The following is a 15,866-nucleotide window of genomic DNA, read 5'->3' as shown; positions in this document are numbered from 1 at the left end:
ATTTTTCACTATTAGGAAACAAAGTATAACAACAACAGTATAACGTAGATGTTCCAAGTGGAATTTTCCGAATTTTCAAGCTTCTCTTAAAAAATTAATGGCTTGTGCATTCGCTATGACCAATTATCATTAGAGTGAAAAAAGATCTACTTGGATGGTATGGTAAAAATGTATAGTAAATGTTCTTTTTATATACTGATTTTCAAAATAATTACAATTATAATATTCAAATAAATACATATTTTAGAAAAGTAGGTAATTATATTTTTAATAATCATAAAAAATAATTTGCAAATGCGCCACTGGAATCAATGAAATCGCCCCGGAGCGCCAATTAATTTTTGTTGTTTCATAATTTCATGATTTGTATTACTTTCTTTGAATAATTAAATCTGTTTAAAATCTGTTTTTCCGTTAATCAGCTGTCGCCCCCATACGAACGACGACTCTCAGAAGTTAAGAAACTTGTGTGAGCTAAGGACTAACGAGGTCTTACCTTTTAACGTGTGACGAGGCGTCACGGTCTTCCGATCGTGAGTCGGGCGCACTACCACCGCGGCCAATTCCACAATTATATTAACATATCTATGTACTTATTGCAATATTTTTATTATGAATAAATAAGATATTTTTTTATAACTGAACTGTGTTTATATTAGGTATATTATTTCTATTATTTTTTTATTATTATTTTATCACACTTTTCATTTAAGAAACCTAATTAAGCATTTGCCAGCAACTATTTCTTCAATATTTGTGTATGGAATCAACCTTTGATGAAAAACTTATTGTATCCAAAAATTCAATTGTTGGGTGAAATAAAGTGAAAAATAAACATACTCCAAGCGTTATCTATCGGTAATAATATACATCTCGCTCTGGCATGTCTTAAATGTAGGGAACTTTTCTGCAATTAGGTTTCATATGACGCTATCTTATGCTATGTAGATGATGAAGCCATTTTTCCATTTTTAATAGACACAAAAGATAGTCAAACCATTTCATTCATCTACTATAACCGAGATGGCAGCACTTCAATATAAAATTAGTCATATGTAAAACAAATGCAGGATCAGAAAACAAATTGAAACTAATGGATATGTTGAACTTATCATAGAGTTCAGTTTTACGTTATAACTACCAAAAGTTGTATTTCACAGTTCTCACAATTTCTGACGATGTATACAAACAGAACAGGAAAATGGAAAATAAATCCTAGAAAACAATAACCATGAGTTATAGGTAGAAATCAGGAACATGAGTAGTCTCTTTTCATCTAGTTACCGGGAAAGTATGTCTGTCAAATTCCATAAAACTATTGATATAAACAATAGGAATCAGCAAATTTTGCAACGAGTCTATTCCTGATGGAGATAATGTTATTATGTGTCTCACCTGATGTTATTATGTGTCTCAGCTGTAGACATATTACTCAAAAGATGTCAACATTCTTCTCACTCATATACAAAACATTAAAAAACTTGAAGCTGAAGTTAGTAGTCAGATGCTCCAATTGATGATGGAATTTTTCAAAAATGGGAGACAGAAGAAATCATTTCCCGAATGATAGATAGGCAACAGACGGCATCTAATATAAATATTTTCAACGTCAACGAATCATCAAATTCATGCTGAACATAACAATAAAGACAATGAAGCAGTATACTCTATGCGAACTTAATCCGAAGCTGAATAAAAGAGTAATAGTAATAAAAAAATCCGTATAGATTTATGAAAAATATAATTAATTTTGAAAAGAAATTGTACAACGCCGCTCATGCCATACAAAGAAACTGCCGATGTTCGGTAACTATTTAGTTTTCATGCTATTCGAATTGATTTCGTATATACTATAAACGAAATTCCAGGGGAATATAATAACGCCAACGGAAATAGACTGATGAAACTTAAACTGAATTCACCTGCCGATGTATTGTTGAAATTGAAGAATAGATTTTCAAATAAACCTTAAAAATGTTTTCTGATAAAACTAAGAGGCATCAAGACTGCTACAAAAAATTGAAGCTGAATGAAATTAACTCATTGAAAATTGTGATGCTACATTATTAGGTATATCAACAATAAATCTACTTCATCAGTAAACCTATTACTACAAAACAGAAAAACTATAAATGTAGCATTCAATGTGGATATTATATATTTGAATGATCAATTTATTGAATGAAGTAGATCAAACTCAAGAAACAATATTATGTTATTCTCCTAAAATTATTTTAGTCAGTGAATGCAGGAGCAATGCAAGTAGTCGACGTACAGAAGGTGTAGTTATTCATGTGAATTCAAATATTAACTATACTTTACTGAAAATGTTTGTTCTAGATGACAATTACTAGTCTAATACTGTAAAACCTAATTTTGCTCAAATTGAATTATCAATTGTATGTTTGTTTGTATTGTTGCTGTATTCATGGGAAACTTTGAAAACAATATTTGCGAAACTCTTATTACTAGCACACGTGAATGGATCTTAGATGGTGATTTTGATTTCAATATTCTAAATCGACATAATTTTCATAGTAAGACATTGTTTCTTACAAGCTGTCTTACATTAGTCATATTGCAGCAATAAGAGTCTACAATTATTATGATAGTAGCATTCCTTGGTTTGCAAATGAAGTTCACATGAAAATACAAAACCGTGACAAAGCACATAGAATTTTCAAAAACCGATCTTAATGAAAATATCAAGAAATGGAAATTATTTGAAAGATATAGAAATGAAATTGTCAACTTGTTGATAAATATAGTTTTAAAAATCTAAAAACTACACTTTTGAAGAACATCGAACTAAAAAATTAAAAATATTTTTTTAAATAAGCTTACAACAATAACGAACAAAAAATACTAGTATTATTGTTAAAAAAGCGTCGAGCGGTTAATATACAAAAATATGGCACCCACGCTAGTATTTTTCGTTCGTTTTTTAAAAGCGTTTTTTATTTTTTGGGAAAGAAAGTTTTTGGCTTTCTACTACTCCATCTTGATACAAAAAAAAATTTGAGAATCTTCCAAAGAAAGGAAGGAAGTAATCAATTATAAAATAGGCAACTCTATACAAAGAAGTAACTTTTATACACAAACTGGAAGAAAAAGGCCCTTTGAAACAACTACTTTCATATAAACATTGTGTTGATGTTTGAGAGAGTTAGGGTTCTGCCAGCCGAAGAAAGGAAAGTCAACTCACCTGGAATCCTGGACTTCTCTGGCTTCGGTGGTTTCCACCGGTCTTTCACACGTAATGCAAAATGGACTGAATTCTGGGTATGGACTTATCGAAAAAGGGCACTTTTCCGGGTCACGTTTCTCGGGTTTTCGAAATTGCGATACGACTTGGAGTTGCTATTGCCAGCACGAGCTTCTCGGTGAGAACTGACATACCATCTGGCGGCTGGCCAGAAATTATGATACAGCGGGAGCAAAAAGTGAGGGACAAATAATTTGATAGAGAATCTCAAATATTTCTGTTGAATGACCGAGTCATGAGTTTTGAGAATAAAGTAACATAATATATAATTAAATGCTTAACCTAAAAGAAGAAAAAATTTAAATAAACTAGGAAGGAACGAGGAGTGAATACATTGGATTACACGAAAGAAACAATTCTTTCGAAACAAATACTTTCATATGAACACTGAGTTATGAATTTTTAGATTTTTGAACTATATTTATTTAGTTTAATATGCTATGAAAGCCCGTTTTTTAGTCTATATTCATTTCATCTAAACTTTGGGAACAATCAACCGTATATTGTTTAGAAAATGACCATTGATATTTTCCGATTCCGGAGAGGGATCCTGAAAATCAGTTACCAAGTCCAAGGAAGACAGCAGGCGCGCATAAGAGAGTTACAAATAAGGCAGCAGGCGCGCGTGTTAATAAAAAAATAATACTTTTTTTCAAATGAAGAAATTCATGTAAAGTGAGTTCGAATTATATCAAGCAGGTTACGTACAACGCCATCTGCCCGCGAATAGATCAAGCAATAATGTTGATAATTCTGGAGTTACAAACAAACTGACAAACAAACAAACATACATACATACAGGTGAAGCTAATAAAAGCGTATGAATTATTAAAAACGAGGGTTATTTTGGTGAAAAATTTTAGATGTGCAGAAACAAACCGCAACCTTAGCGGAAAATCTAAAGAAATTAACTGGTAATATGGCAAAAAAAATCCGAAAAATGTTGAATTTGATTAAAATAATACCAAACTACAAAATGATGACACAGCTCTGGAGTTTATATAATCATAATCTCTGTTATACCTTTTCGAAATATAAGTCTATTGTCATTGCCTATGAGTGACTTATAATCAAAAGACAATCACCAATCTGTGATTTTGTTGATATCTGATCAAAAGGCATTGTGAAGTTCTGTAGTATGTATTGCTTTTATATCACCATAGATTATATAGCGTTGTTTGCGAATAAAGTGAATAAATACTCTAAGTCAATAGTTGAGTCGTTGATGTAAAGAAGAAATAGGATCCAGAATGAAACCCTGTGGTACTCCGTAGTTATATGAGAGTTGAAAGTTTTTAGATAATGTCCAAGATTTAATTACTTGACTTCTACTTGTTAGATACGGTTTGAACTATTGATTAGTAATACCCTCAAAAGCTTTGAAAGAATCCCAAAAGACTGCAGCAGCCACCGTCCGTATATTAATGTTTTCAGAAACTTCATAGAGAAATAGACTTTCGAATAATTTTGGTGATGGAATGAAAGAAACAGAACGATAATCCAGAGGATATTCTCGATAACCACCTTTATGATGAAGGAATACAATTGAAGCTTTTAGAAACGAGGGAAACATCCCAGTTCGATAGACATGGTTAAGAGACTCTGCCAATGAATCTAGAGCTGAAACAGAAAGAGATTCAAAATTTTGTATTGATAATTCATTAATTCCATATGTCTAGTTTTTCAATGAACGTGTTATCATCCGCAACTCAATAGTGAAATATGTTTCAGCTATTCGTCTTATTCTACTTTTTTGCTTTCTGCTTGTTCCATTCTTCTTTTTTTACAACCTGACTCTTTCGGTTCTTCTTTTTTTGTGTTCTTACTCTTCCAGTTCTCTCACCATCACATTTTTTTGCAGTCTCAGCAACTTCTTGCTGCACTTGTTTTCCTTTTCTATTATGTTACGTTGTCACAACGTTACAAAACTACATTACAGCAACCATGGATGTGAAAAAATAAATGGACCCAGCAAATCAATACCTATGGCACAGATTGTGTTGAAGTCGCTACATGCGTGCGGGTTACGGAAAAGAGGAGATTTTCCCCTCGCCGATAGTAGCACACACAATTTAGTTTATTGGGCGCAAATACTGTAAACTGAGAGAAAACTGCGGATCTCAAGTCTAATTTCAGAAAAGAAAGATTTCTTTTATCATAATAAACTTCAAAATCTGGTTAAAGGAATAGATGCTTTTTTTGCTTTCAGAAAGAAGGTATCATGTCTATTGAATTCTCGAATCTATTATGAAAAATATATATGTTTATGCAATAATTTGAATCTGTGACAGTTGCCATAAAACACACTGCACTTTTAATACAAGATAGTATCATTAAACAGGCAACTGATTGTTTCGATTCGATTTTTTAAATAATATTCCAGTTGTAGTACCGTTTTATACTGGCATAGTGACAACTGCCCAACGGTGAATATACTTACACGAAGAGATAATAACTTAATGAAATTAATTCTGAAAAATGTTTTTTCTTATCTCCCATTAGATATTTATAATCCATGAGTCACAAATTTGGCTCATTTTGTGAAATCATTATTTTTTTGCTTTATAATGTTCACCTCATCCCCGTCAATATACTCCCCTTCACCACACTTTTCCATTCGAATTTTCTACTGTTGAATTATTTTCTAAAAGCATAGTCTCCGCAGTTTTTCCACTGCATCAAACTTAGTTCCTGTCAATGCTTACTTCACTAACTTTCTTCGAAAGCTTCTGATAAGTCCTCTTCCAACCATTGCTTGAAAATATTAGCTTCTATGTATTTATGATAGTCATCCTTCACTTCGTCCACAATGCACAATGATTAGTCGCGATCCTTTGTTTGCAGGCATGTTAGGCGTAACTGTGTCGTGAGTGTCATACCAAGTTTCGTCCAAATAGAAAATTTGCCGTAGTTCTTGTCTATATTTAGTTATTTGTTCTAAGTATTTGTTACGCAGTTCCACTATTCTTCTGCTTTCCATAACTGCTTCACGTTTGTTTATTATTTCAAGTCTAAATCCTAGTTTCTTTATCCAATTCTGAAGAGTTTTGTTACAATAGCTCACGATATGGCCGAAAGTATTCAATTTCGTCCTTATGATTTCAGTTGTAGGAATCTCATTGCTTTTGTAACAGTCGTATATTGTTTTTTTCAATGATTTTATCAGATGAACATCTAAAGGTTTTGGTAATCCTGTATCACATTTCGTCTTGCGTTCATGTTTTGACTATTTTACGTACAGTTGAGAAAGGAATTTCGGTCAAATCTGATGTTGTTTGTTTCCCTCGAAACCAAACTTGACATGTAGATTCTTATATACATTGAAACATACTCTCTGTGTTTCAATATTCAAATGCTTACGAATCTTATTCACTGGTATCTCTTTTTCGCATTTTTCAACATCGCTATTGAAATCACTACACTAAAAAAGTCGTTATTACTATTATTACTTGTACAAGAACGCACCAATACCGAATTTCAACACTCAAATCGCGATAAGTAACTGAACTGAACACGACGGCGATATCCATCCCCGCATTTCCGATTTCTATTTGTCACGGTAACATGACTTCAAATTCAATTTTATTACTCCTCAGCCCATCATGAAACTCGGTTAGTAAAAATTATCCAATACGAACCGCAAAGTCTACAGTCCACGTGGACTAGTTCGCTGCCGGTTCATTTCTATGTATTGGTTTTTTTGACCTTTGAGAGTGCCGCCAACTTCAAGAGTGCACAATATCGTTTACTTTGACTATACTAGTATAGGAAGACTTGGCAATATGACGTTTGACCTTGAGGCTCAGAGAAAACTAGTATTTTCTAGCCGTACTTCGTATATTCAGTGGAGTATCTAAATGTCTTTGGGAGATTTATAGGTAAAATTATATCTAGGAATAGTATGACTGATAATAAATGTTGACAACTAAATAATATTGTCTAATTAACCGATGTACATGGATTATAAAATCTAAGAATTGAACTTATTCAAACAAAACAACTATATCTAGAGTTATTGAAAAGCAGAAAAATCATGTGGACATTCTATTCAAATGTCCGTTCCTGAAGTCTCTGTCATAGAATGAATCCAAAACAACCATTGCTCTCACACACCAGACGTGTGCTCGTTTCACCAACAAAGTTGACATCATCAGGAAATGACCTATAGTATATTCAAACCCTTAATGATGCCAGCTCGACTGAAAAAACGCGCGTCGAGAAGGGTGTTACAGTTCTAGTGCATGGAAGCAATCTGTTTTGATTTAGTGCCAAGTTAATGAAATAAAAAAAAATTTATGCATTTGGAAACACTCCCGATCGAATCACTTATTATGGAATTGTTATGTTAGACCATTCAGATATTGTTGCTCTAATTATGAGCTGATATCAAGCCAAGCGATTCATTGTATGAAACGAGAATGTGTACATTACCCAGCAGCGCATCGAACAAATACTAGCACAAAGTATAGTTTTACTTGTACTTTGAACTATTTTTCATGGCCTTCTTGATGATACAATAGATGTACATGATAATAATACAGTGCTAGTCAAAAGTCCCCTCCCCCCCTCGTATCTTTGGAACGGGTATACTTATAATAATGAAATTTGGAGGGTGGAAATAAACGGATGTAGGCTTCTTAACTGGTCATAACAGGTGACGCAATAGTCATAAATGACGTCACAAGGCCACTGTGACCAAAAATTTTAAATGGGACCCTATGGCAAGTGACAGCTCGTTTGAAAGGTATTGAAAATACCTATTCAGTCATACCAATTTTGTTTGGGTTTCGGCTGATTTTGATTGATAAATTGAAGAAATAGGAAAATTATTGTTTCGCATTTAATTAATAAAGATTTTAAAGTACGCCTCTGGTTCATTGTCAAAAAGGTTGACGTGTTTGAATTATCTACTTGTCAAAAGTGTTTATACCTTGAAAATTTACCTAAGCTATTGTTTAACGAGACGTTTAAGTGTTTACATAGGCAAAATGGTACGTACTGTAGCCGACAAAGTAGCAGCTATCTTAATAATTGGTGAATGTAGAAACAATTTCCATGCAGCGGAACGACTGTTTAATGAGAGGTACCCCGATCGCCCTATATCGAGGGTTTATTTGAGGGAGCTTCTTCGGAAGTTTGAAGCATCAGGTAGTGTTCAAGATGCCAAACGATCTGGTCGACCAACAATTAGTGATGACAAAAAAATTGACATACTTGGAGAAATGGTAGTGAACCCTACTTCTTCCACAGCCCAAGTTGCGTCTATCTGTGAAGTCAGTCAAAGGACAGTACATAGGGTGTTGGCTAAAAACAAATTTCATCCATACAAATTAAAAATGGTGCACCAACTTTCAGATGATGACCCCGACCGAAGACTAGAATTCTGTGAAACTATGTCCGATAAAATGAACCAACAACCAGGCTACATACAGACAATTTGTTTTAGTGACGAAAGTACTTTCTTTCTCAATGGAAATGTTAACACTCAAAATGTGAGGTATTGGAGTGACACAAATCCTCACATCTTTCGTGAAAAACATACTCAATTTCCAGAAAAAGTAAATGTTTGGGCAGGTATTTTGGGAAACCACATAGTTGGGCCTCTTTTTCTCAATGCTAACTTAACCGGTGAATTGTATCTGGAGATGTTACAAACTGATATTGAGGCGTTAATTCTTGAAATTCTAGAAGATAATCCAGATGAATTCGACAACTTGGAAATAACGTTTCAACAAGATGGTGCTCCTGCACACTATTACGGTGCAGTAAGACGTTACCTAGATGAAGAATATCGTGGTAGATGGATTGGACGACGAGGTTCGATCGAATAGCCAGCTCGGTCACCGGACCTTACACCATTAGATTTTTTTCTATGGGGGTACTTGAAATCTAAGGTTTACGCTACAGCAAATGACAGTATTGCCATTCTGAAACAACGAATTGTTGAAGAATGTAGGGCAATTTCCGCTGACACACTGGGACGAGTACGACAAGAGTTTAGCAATAGGATGCATTACTGCCAGGAAGTAGATGGAGCACATTTTGAACACTTATTATAAGAACTGGTTCTTAAATCTTTATTAATTGAATGCGAAACTATAATTTTCGTATTTCTTCAATTTATCAATCAAAATCAGCCGAAACCCAAACAAAATTGGTATGACTGAATAGGTATTTTCAATACCTTTCAAACGAGCTGTCACTTGCCATAGGGTCCCATTTGAAATTTTTGGTCACAGCGGCCTTGTGACGTCATTTATGACTATTGCGTCACCTGGTATGACCAGTTAAGAAGCCTACATCCGTTTATTTCCACACTCCAAATTTCATTATTATAAGTATACCCGTTCAAAAGATACGAGGGGGGAGGGGATTTTTGACTAGCACTGTATAATAAAATAATAATGAAAAATCTTAATTTATTTTTTTGATATATTCATAAATAATATCATAAATTACTCCAATCTCAAAACCTTGTTGCTTTCAAATTTTGTTCGAAATGATAATATCTTGAATTGAACGATCACGTTAATAGGTGTGGAGGTAGGACCCAAACTCATTGACAACTGTGAAGTATCACAGAAAAGTAAGGACACTTTACTTTCTTCACAAGCTTGCTTATCTCATGAGAACACAATGGATTTCTAAAGGTGCTTACATTTTTCTCGTGTTGATATTCAAATTTGCCGAATGAATATTATTACCCGGGCAAATTTGGCAAAAATCGTGTAGTTCACACCATGCAGTTAGTAAAATAGAATAATGTGTATTTCTTACTTGGTGAACCATCGTCAGGTCCCGGACTCCGCAGCCTCTTGAGTGGTCTACGAATACTAGAAGGCTTGTTTGGTTCTAAAAAACCATTTGGTTGATGCTGTTTGTATTTATCAGGAGTACTGACAGTGCTTGAACCTCCAGGAAGTAATTTGTCGATGGGCGTATTAAGGATAATATCGTTCTTCTCTGATTTGGATTCTTTTTCCGCATTTTCAACCAAAAAATTATCCGGCACGTTCGCTATATTCTTCGATATTGTCTTTGTCAATGAAATTTCCTGAAAAAAATTAAATTGTTTACATGAATTTCAATGAGAACAGTAAACTAAATTTTTTAAAGCGACATTTTACCTTAGTCGCCTCTATAGGTATGGTCATGCTGGAGTTATTCAGTTTCAGGGTAGACCCTCTGTTTTTTTTAGACAGCAGCAGCAGGTATGTAGCTGTATGATAATCGTATTTCCACTTCTTCAAATGATTCCACATCACATCCTTATGTACATGATTTTGACTAGCCATTAACTCGACGCATTGAGCGTCGTAGCATTTTACGTTTTCTGATTTCAATTCGACGGGATCTAAAATACCCAAAGTAAGCCAAGGGTGAGAAAGAAGTTCTGTGATTGTTATTCTCTTTTTCGGGTCGACTTGAAGCATAGATTTTATCAAGCTAGAGCTCCCTTTGGATAAAAACGGCGGTTCTTCGTATTTTCCAGTCTGCAAAAAAATAATATTCAAGAGCGAAATATATTGACCAAGCAAAATGGATTTTTTCACTTGAACCTAACGAAAATACTCCTACACATCAGTACTGAGAAAATACTATTTTTGATTCACACTTGGTCGGTGAGTAGCCGGTCGGTTCGACATGAGTGCTTTGTTCACTAACTCGAATTGACCGCCGTGATGGTCGGTGGTTCAAACCCCAGGCTGAACGATCGATTTTCACTTGCTATCTTCCAACCCGTGTTAGGAACCACACGTTAAAAGATAAGACCTCGTTAATCCTTATCTCGCACAAGTTTCGACTTCTAAGCGTTGTCGTTCGTAGGGGTGCCACAGCTGGTTAACGAATAAACAGATTTTAAACAGATTTTTTCAAACTTCACCAACCAAGTCTTTTTACTTGTGTCTGAGTTTATTTAAATAGATGTTCAAAAACAATTCTTTTCATTATCGTTATAAGATTTTGTAGAATGTACGCAATGCTAGACTGAATGTTACCTCCATAGATTTTATTTGAAACATTTGATGTTGTAGGCATCATACAAGGTTAAGCTGATACAGGTTGTTATCTATTTTATAAGGTTGCCAAGATATACCTATCCTAAATTGAATGACCCCTCAGGCGTTTCAAGTACTACTAGCAAAATCAGTTTGGTGAATAGAGAAACATACATTATTTAATTTTTGGTTTCAGGAAGCGGTCTCTAACCGTAGCTGATATCCTAGAAGAAACCTATACCTCTTGATAAAGGAGGAGATAGCGCATAAGATTTAGGCGACGAACAACTTAAGGTCCAAGAGTTCTGGAAGTAAAGACAATGTTGTTAACACTACGGGATATACTTCCGAAGACAGAAATACCAAAAAAAAGTCCAACACTCCAAAAACAATTGGTCCTACTGAGAAAAAAAAGTTGATGAACCGGAAACATTCATAAGGCAGGTGGGTTGTGCATTTCCGAAAAGACAATAGAACAGCTCAATGAAAGATGATAGATATACCGGTAATGAAAAATATGAAAAGGGGAGCAATGTGCAGTGCCTGTGATGAAAAAACCGTACTGACGGAGTTCGATGGGCAGACAATGCATTTCTCTGATTTCCAATGAATTTGGAATAAATCGAATGACAACATTCCGAAAGAGAAAAGCAAAGTTTGCATTTCGCAATTTAGTCTAGTGAACAAATAAAATTTATTAATGGGAGGAAGTGATCTACTATATAATCATTTTATCGTGCTGTGTTGATAAGGAATAATTGGCACACCAATAATATTTTGGTAGCTGTAACCAGTGCCTGGTTATTCGTTCATCTATTTCCGCTTATTTTTCAGGCAAACCTGGGAAACCAAAATAAATATTCAGTGAAACAGGTAAAAGTACTGAAGAAAAGTAGAGGAAATTGTTACGAAATGGTTACGAAACAATGTGATGAAAAATGATAGTTTTAACACTATCACAGATTGAAAACATTAAACACAGTTAAGATCCACAACATCAAATAGTAATTTCACAAAACGGGGTTTCAGTAATTTCTTTAGAGAACTTGATAACTTCAGACGATCAAGATCAATTGGTTGACGATCATGTTGTTCAGTATGAACGCCTCTCCATACAGGGTGTAACTAAATAAGTGTAAAACATTTAAGGAGGTGATTTCTCATCGAAAAAAAAATTGGATCTTTCATATAAAGAAATTTCATTGGAGCATCCCTTGTTAAGATACAGCACCTTAAAGGGGGTACATAAAATTAGTATAACAATTTTTTTCACAAGCATTGAAAAAGTTACAATATTGAAATTAACCTGACGTTTTGTACTACTAGTCTGGTTCACATGTACTCGATTTAGCTCTTTTTGGTTACATTTTTCAGCCCTGTCCAAAAATTACGACCAAGGTGTCATTCGATTCGTATTTTTGCCTAGAAAGTTTAAGGTAAGGTCCGAAAACGCGCCGATAAAAATTACAAAAGTTATAAACAATTAAGTGAAAAAAAATGGCGCTTTAGTTTTTTCTCAATATCTCGGAAAATTTTCAAAATTTTGGAAATTTGAAAAAAGATTTGAAAAGATCAATGAATTTGCGTAAAAAAAGTCCCGACTCCCGAAACTGTATCTCGATTATTTATAATTTTTACAGAGCCCTGAAAATAGAGCCAAAATCGGGTAGTCTGGCTTCCGCGCGCCTTTCGTCACTCTGACATAAAAACAAAAAAAATGATACAAACATATTATATGCAAATATTAAGGATTGAAAAAATTCATGTAATGTTGGGATACATCAATAAACAATAATCCGCAATCAAAAAATGTTTATCCCAATTTTAACGTCAATTATAAATTTGTTAATTAGTAACTTTTTCTGAATTGAAAGTTAATATAAAAATCCCTATAATTATTAAACTAAAACCCTGGCATTTTTTTCCTCTGGTGGAAGTTATCCTTAATAGGCAAAAAAATAGATTACCGTTGCCAAAATAAAAAAAATTGTTATTTTCTATTTTTTATTACCAATTGAAAATTATAATTTTATAAAAAATACATTACAATTTTTTTAATGTTTCAATGTCTCATGGCTAAAAACTATTTAATAATATTTTTTTACAGCTATAGTTAATAAATTTATTATAAACAAATACATTGTTTATAGGCAATTCGAATTTTTTTTTTGCATTATGTTAATTGAAAAAAATCATGATTTTTAGAAAAAAAAATGGTTTCTTAAAAAAATGCGTTTGTTAATTAACAATCGTTTTTTGCAAATGAATATTAAAATTAAGGAACCGTTTTTTTAATCATAAATTCTATTGTTCTTTAAGGTTTTAAAAAAACTTGTTTTTATTTTTTTTATTGTTTATGTAAAAAAAAATGTTATAAACAAATTTTTTTTCAATACTTTGTTCTATAATAAAAGTAACTATGTGTTTTTGTTTTTTGTTTTTTTAATTTATTCTATTTTTTATAAAACTTTTGATATTGTGATACCTTGATACTTGACTTTTTCATTCGCTCCTTCGCTTTTATAATTATAATAACTTTCAAACTATTGCAGTTATGACAAATATGCTTCAAGTCTTTTTTGTTCATTATGAATTTATTAACAATTTAAGCCTTTTAATAAAGTTGTAGTCCTATTATTTATTCAATTATTGATCGTTATTTATTAAATAAAGAAAAATTTCAAGTTTTCAGGGAATTTACTTAATCAAAAACATACTGAAAGTTATTTTTAAAATTTATTAAATCATGTTTAGTACAGTTAAAAGTTTTTTATAATTTTTATTATTTTTTTTTAATATTTTAGATCGTTTTAGTGCCGGTGGCTCATCATCTGTGGTTTCTTGTCGTGATGTTCCTTGAACCTCCTCCTCTTCGATTTCTTCAAGTATCGGTTCACAGTATTCTTGAACTCCTACTGGAAAATCTTGATAATCAATAAGGTCGTCTTCATTTCCATCGGGATTACTATCGATAGCATTTAATCGACGGATCATGATATCAGTATCATCACTGTCATCATCAAGTGATGGCCTTGTACTGTTAGAACATGTTTCACCTTTACAATTTTTGCATAAAGATGAGCAAGGAAGCCCAGCTTTTTTACATCCACATCGATTATTACACTCTTTTATGCAGGCACAATTAACCAGCTTAAGTAAGTCGTCAGGCGCCAGTTTTTTCGTTGTTTTCATCGGCAGGAACATTGTTTCAGATTTGATCCAACCCCAATCTTCCGGATTCAAATTATAATTACCAATCCAAAACTGAACTTGGTAATACGTCCTAAATGAGTGTAAATGTGTTGCTATTGTTGTTGGAGGTCAAGTTGCTAAGTTGATTGCAGTCTTTGATTTCGCAATCATACTTAAAAATCGAGAAACACGACACTGGCCTGATGTTGAATTAGTATCGAATTGACCGTACAAGGCCAGCATAATTCGCTCTCCAGCTACTTCGATATCCTGACGAGAGGCATCGGGAGTGTAGAAGACTTCCACGTATTGCATCACCTGAGGATTTTTATCTATAATATCCAGCAATTTTTCCCTTTGCCGAAAATAGCGCTCGTTGTATCGCATCCTGTAAAGGCATGCGCAAACAGAATGATATTTTTCAAGTGCTTATTATTTCTGGTTTCATAAATAACATCCAACTATTTGGTAGATGCTCGTGGTTTCCACATTGTAATATTTGAATTCTCTAGTGTCAAAGCTTTCAATAAAGCAGCAAGATATACATCAGTCTCAATTACAACTGCAATGGCCAGCTTCACGATCTCAATCCATTTTTAGACCTCTCAGAGCAAGAACTAACATTATGCTCAATTTCCCAAAATATATGTTATGTGCACAAATTTCAATAGCATTTATGCCCATGGTGATTTATTCTTCACTAACTTTCATAACATTATTAGAATTGCTAACGTGTACTTGAAGTAGGTAATTAGAATTAGTTTTTCTTTTTTGTTCATTATATTTTTCGTTTATGGTTAAGTATTGTGAATAAAATTTTATATTGTCCGGTAAATAGGTAACTGTTGGACAATAAAGCTATTATCATTATAATATATAATAATAATGCGTTGGAGCACTCTGTTGCTTAGATGGACGGAGTATAGATCGTGCTCCACAAGTTTCTCCCGTTATTCGATAGTCTTCTACGGGCCTCCCTTGGCGCTCGAGTACACTGCAAAGAATCTCCAGTGAAATCACGCGCCCAGCATTGTCGGGCTCGTCAATGGATATAATTTACCCGATTGGGTTGGATGTAAGTAAAGGTCTCACAATAAATTCCCTATATTTTTTCAAGGTCAGACTGTCGTCGGATATATGGAATATGATTAATTAAGGTAATGTTTCGGAAGACCCCTTTCTTCAGACACCGGTAATGGAGTTCATATATCCGCACCCAAAATAATTCAAAGGTTATTATTGTTAATGATCTCCCAAGAAAATGACCAGTTAACCGTTCAGAATTTAGTTTTTTGCTGATGACAAAGACCATCATAGTGGGCTCGTTTAAATATTTGAGAAAATTGATGTGATTGGCTGTAACTATATCAACATTTACGATGAAATTTTTGTCTCGACTGTTCAATTCA

At 33.5% G+C, this 15,866-nt stretch overlaps 1 protein-coding gene across 3 annotated transcripts in view; it reads right to left on the bottom strand.

Annotated features, from left to right (window-relative positions):
• The window catches only part of LOC111508614 (maternal embryonic leucine zipper kinase), a 177,806-nt gene that overhangs the window by 122,482 nt on the left and 39,458 nt on the right, over nucleotides 1-15,866 (bottom strand). For all 3 annotated transcript variants that reach the window (XM_074171800.1, XM_074171799.1, XM_074171801.1), the window contains 2 exons: nucleotides 10,393-10,758; nucleotides 10,043-10,319 (listed from right to left, as the gene is read on the bottom strand). In XM_074171800.1, coding sequence (XP_074027901.1) covers nucleotides 10,043-10,319; nucleotides 10,393-10,758 — 643 coding nt within the window. The remainder of the gene's footprint in view (nucleotides 1-10,042; nucleotides 10,320-10,392; nucleotides 10,759-15,866) is intronic.

Source organism: Leptinotarsa decemlineata, unplaced genomic scaffold (genome assembly GCF_025532065.1).
Source record: "Leptinotarsa decemlineata unplaced genomic scaffold, Ldec_3_MD MMD2_tig00000035_RagTag_RagTag, whole genome shotgun sequence".
Taxonomy (NCBI): domain Eukaryota; kingdom Metazoa; phylum Arthropoda; class Insecta; order Coleoptera; family Chrysomelidae; genus Leptinotarsa; species Leptinotarsa decemlineata.
This window is presented reverse-complemented; position numbering and strand designations above follow the sequence as displayed.